At 45.7% G+C, this 4,581-nt stretch overlaps 1 protein-coding gene across 4 annotated transcripts; it reads right to left on the bottom strand.

Annotated features, from left to right (window-relative positions):
• Positions 1-216: 216 nt before the first annotated feature.
• On the bottom strand, positions 217-3,256 carry LOC115663068 (pentatricopeptide repeat-containing protein At2g26790, mitochondrial-like). Of its 4 annotated transcripts, none has more exons than XR_008816962.1 (3): positions 813-3,255; positions 594-686; positions 217-502 (listed from the first exon to the last, which is right to left on the bottom strand). XR_008816962.1 is itself a non-coding variant. In XM_056313198.1 (3 exons), the coding sequence occupies exons 1-3, from the start codon at positions 3,060-3,062 to the stop codon at positions 458-460; spliced, it is 2,358 nt and encodes a 785-aa protein (XP_056169173.1). In that variant the 5' UTR covers positions 3,063-3,256; the 3' UTR covers positions 217-457. The 4 variants fall into 4 exon arrangements, 2 of the variants coding, with proteins under 2 accessions (XP_056169173.1, XP_056169172.1); XM_056313198.1 differs by having other exon boundaries at positions 594-656; positions 813-3,256; XR_008816961.1 differs by having other exon boundaries at positions 594-3,256.
• Between the last annotated feature and the right edge of the window lie 1,325 nt (positions 3,257-4,581).

Below are 4,581 nucleotides of genomic sequence, written 5' to 3'. Positions count from 1 at the left end.
CAGTGCAATCTAGCCCAACTTATGGCTGATAGTGGTGAGAGTGGACGTAGGCTTGGAATCAAAGCCGACAATTCATATGAACATATACATGTATGATATGATTTTGACAATTTTAACTTCTAGCTCTATGTTGGAGCCAAAAGTTGGGGGCAAAACAAGCCCAAACCCACCCTTGGGCACAAGACAACTAATGTAACCAAAGAGAGGGGTTGGATGTACATTTACTACAATAATATAACGTAAGCTATCGGAACTAGAAATACTTTTCAAATATGGATACAATATACTTCTTCCAACACAAGAATTTTAATCTCATTCATCTAGAGAGAAAAGATACATGAGTCAGCAAAGAAATAATGCACAGATTATGCATTGCCTGATTTAAATCCATGAAAGAAGCCAAGGCATACCAGCATTTCCACGAACATGCAAGAAGCTTCTGCTCTCTATTGAGTACTCATAGCAAATTTAAGGAAAGGCGCTCTGCTCTCGCTCTTGGCAGCTGTGAAATCCATATTCCACTTCTAAATGAGTTAATTGTATGCTTTGACAACAGACACAAGAACAGATACTCTATATATACCACATTTTACCTTAAGCACTATGAGATCAGCACCTAGTATCTCTTTGATTTCGTCACTTACTCGCCTCAGTATCTGCACTTTTCAGGCTTGAAGTTCAGCAGACTGTAAAACAGAGATGGTCCGCATATCAGGTACTATTCCCTTAAACAACATTTCTTTATAAAGATATTCAGCCCTTTCCATGTTTCCCTTACTACAGCAGCCAGATATAAGAGATGTGTAAGTTACCACATCTGGCTGAAGCCCAGTTCCAATCATTTCCCTCAATAAATCCTCAGCTTCCTCAATGTTGCCAAGCTTACAAAGCCTGTCAATCAAAACGGTATAACAAATTACATCAGGTGCTATTTTGTCTTTCATCTCCAGCCAAAGCATTTTGATGACATTATTTGCTCCGGAATCCCCTGTTACTTTCTTTGTTTTGTTTCTATCGTGAAGGGAACATTTCCTTCGAAGATCTACTTTTGAATAACCATCAAGTAACACTGTATAAGCAATTACATCAGGCTCAACCCCTCTATTCTTCATTTCATGGAAAAGATCAAGCCCTTCCTGCAAGCGATTTGCGTGAAAGTATCCATCCATCATTAACGTATAAGTGGCAACATCAGGGGTTGATCCCTTCTCCACTGATCTATCAAACAACCACTGCGCATTTATCATATCACCAGCTTTGCAAAGAGCAGCCATCAAAATACTGTACATCACTCCAGTAGGTTCCATGTCCAGATCCAACATTTTGTTGAGTAATTTACGAGCCATAACATCATCACCTTCAACAAAAAGGTTAGCTAGCAATTTGAAGCAGGAATTTTTCTTTACTGACTTTTTTTCTGCTTTTGCTAACTCCATGAAAAGTTTAAAGGCCTTCCTTGAATGGTTGGCTTGGCAATACCCCCTGAACATGGCAGCTTTATTCTCTGTTCTCTTCTCTTGCAGGCCAGAGAAAAACACTTCAGCTTCCTCGACTTTACCTGAAATACATAAGCCCTCAATTATCATGTTGTGCGTGACAACGTTGGGTTTCACACCGCAAGTGTCCATATGTCTTAGAAGCTCACGCGCCTCATTCACAAGTCCTGCCCGAGAATATCCGTGGGCAAGTACATTGTAAGTGACAATATCAGGCTGAAAACCTCTCTTCTTCATCTGCTCGAGCACATCCAATGCATTGTAAATGTCGCCCCGGAGACAGTAGCCACTGATTAAAGTTGTGTAGTGCACGATATCAAGAACCATTTGCTTGCCCTTCATCTCTTCAAGTAACTCTGCGGCCACTTCCACTCTGCCCAGCTTGCACAGAGCAACGACAGCAATATTGTATGTAACCTCATCCAGAAAAATGCCCGACTCTTTAAATTCATTAAACTGATGCACTGCTTCATGAGGCATGCCCATATCACAGAAGCACTGGAGAAGGGTGCTTATGATAACGCAGTTGGACTTGATACCTTTTGACAGCATATAATCGTGCAGAGCCAGGGCTCGCGGCAAATTGAAACTCTTGCAATGGCCATGAATCAAGGCAGCATAGGAGTAGACATCGGCTACAATGCCGTGCTCTTCCATATCGACCAGGACTTGCTCTGCCTCTTCCAACTTCATTTCGGTACAAAAACCACGGAGGACTGCAGTATAGGCGTAGTCAATCAAGGAGATCCCTGCAGACCGCCAAGCTAGGAGAACCTGATAAGCCAAATGGGAGCGGCGGTGGGTGCAGAGGCCTTCGAGGTAGGTAGTGTAAGCAAAGCTATTAGGGGTGACTCCAGCCTCGACCATGTGATGGAACACGCGAGCAGCTCCGTCCAAGTCACAAGCCCTGCAAAAGGCCTTGATCAAGATGGCATAGGTGTAGTCATTGGCAATAAAATCGAACCGCCTCAGCATCTCATACAGAGTAATGGCAGCAGCGGGATTGCGGCTTTCAATCAAGCGGTTGAGGAGGAAATTACAGGTAGAGACGCAGGGAAGGAGGGCGCCCCTCTTGAAGCGGAACAAGGAATCAATAGCTTCATCCAAGAGGCCAGCGCGAACATAGGCCTTGACGAGGAAATCAATAGACCGAAGGAGGAGAGGGGACCCGCCCAGCCGAGCAAGAGAATCAAGTAAGGAAGGAATAGCAGTGCGCCGTGCGGCATGGAAGGAGGCGATGAGGCGGCAGAAGACGAAATCGAGGCGGAAGCGGGAGGCGGAGGGGGAGAGGATGGAGATGAGGGAGGCGTAAGTGGGAGGGTCGAGAGGGAAGCCACACGAATCCAGGTGAAGAACGAAGGAGAAGGCGAGATCGGGGTCGGGATGGTGCTTAAGCTGGTTCACTGCGGCGGCAACGGAAGCGGGAGAGTCGAATTGTAGTACTTCGGGAGGGTGGGAGTCGAGGAGACAGGCGGAGGCAGAGAGGAACTTGGGTTTGGGGAAGGAGGAGGAGGATGAACAGAGGAGCCTCTTGGTGCACCTTACAACTGCAGGGGAGACCCACATCACCCACTACTGCTTCAGCAACCCACGATGACGACGAGGAGCTGCTTCATTAACTAATGGGTGCGTGTCCTAAGTTTTGCTACTGCAGTCCACGGAGATCAATCCACGGAGATCAAAGTGGTTGATGGACAGTTTCTGAGTTTTGAGGATGAGTTGGGTGGATGGATGGAGGGAGTTGTGCTTCCCGCAACAAAGAAACCTTATTACTTTCGACCAAGAACCCAAAAAAAAAGAATAAGAAAATACTTGGCGGCAAGCGGATATCTTCTTCCTCTTCTGTTTTTTTTTTGGTGTGATTCGTTCCCTCAAAAATTAAAACAAGACCATTACAGTAGAATTTCTCGAGATTGTCTCGACCTTTATGAAGCTTTCACTTCCTTCATTTGAATCCTAAATCTTCCAAAATCCGTTTCATTACTTTAAGTAAATAAAAAGTTTACCCAACATCTTTTCAACAGTTTCATTCTTTTTAAGACGCGGCACAAATCCACATGAAAATACGAAAAATTTGTACATCAAGAAAGAAAAGAAGAGAGAGAAAGAATTGGGGAGAATTGACATTGATGGGCCACCTTTACCGGCCCACTTCGGGGGTCACTGCGAGGGCCTTCTAGCCACCCACCAAATTTGGACCACGACAGTGTTGTGTCCAACCTTGTGCTCTAGGCAGGGGTTAAGAAGGCTTGGCAGATGTTTGCATCATTCGACTCGGTGGAACTATAGGTAAATAGCATCGGTAGAGGCTATCTTTTTCCTGCTTTTGGGTGGACTAAAATCATATCAATGAGAGGCCATCCAGTGTTCGATGAGGCATCTTCCCGCGATTGAACTTGTTGCCAAATATCGGCCATTCAGAGGGTCCCAAGGAAGTCAGTGTGACCTGGACTTTTTCCGACAAAAGGAAACAAACGAAGTAGTGGACAAAAAGAGGATGCAGATAAGCCCTAGAACTGAATAATTAGGTTCAGTCATGTTTTCGATCGGTACAAGGAGTTCTTAAATGAGCTTGTTCCTAGTGAATGTGACTGATATAAGTAGCAAAAAAATAGCTAGAAGTTGGTATTTCCTCTACGCGTGAAATGGATGTCCATTATTATTATTTAGTTTAGTACTGTTATTATGACCTAACTAAGTATCTGCGAAACTTCTGAAGGACATTTAAGGTTACACATGGGTTTAACTTGTGCACAGGGACAGAGGGAAGTAATTTTTTTAATACAGTTTGTGGTAGGGTTTAGGGTTTAAGGGTTTTAGGATTTAGGGTTTTAGGGTTTAGGGTTCGGGGGGTTTAGGGTTTTAGGGTTGAGGGTTCGGGGTTGAGGGTCGGGGTTTGAGGGTTTTAGGGTTGAGGGTTCGGGGTTGAGGGTTGAGGGTTCGGGGTTTGGGGGTTTTGGGGCCTGAGGGTCCCGGGCTGAGGGGTCCGGGTCTGGGGGCCTCTGGGGTCCGGGGCCTGGGGTCTGGGGGCCTCCGGGGCCTGGGGGGCCTGGGGCCTGGGGGCTCAGGGGCCTGTGGCCCTGGG

Source organism: Syzygium oleosum, unplaced genomic scaffold, assembly GCF_021117445.2.
Source record: "Syzygium oleosum isolate NSW1041296 unplaced genomic scaffold, Sole_v2.1 Sole_v2.07, whole genome shotgun sequence".
Classification (NCBI taxonomy): Eukaryota; Viridiplantae; Streptophyta; class Magnoliopsida; order Myrtales; family Myrtaceae; genus Syzygium; species Syzygium oleosum.
This window is presented reverse-complemented; position numbering and strand designations above follow the sequence as displayed.

Coding starts and splice junctions, on each gene's coding strand:
- LOC115663068 (XM_056313197.1), bottom strand. CDS start 3,062: ATGTGGGTCTCCCCTGCAGTTGTAAGGTGCACCAAGAGGCTCCTCTGT. Junction 657..812: donor CTGGGCTTCAGCCAGATGTG/GTAACTTACACA, acceptor TGAAAAGTGCAG/ATACTGAGGCGAGTAAGTGA.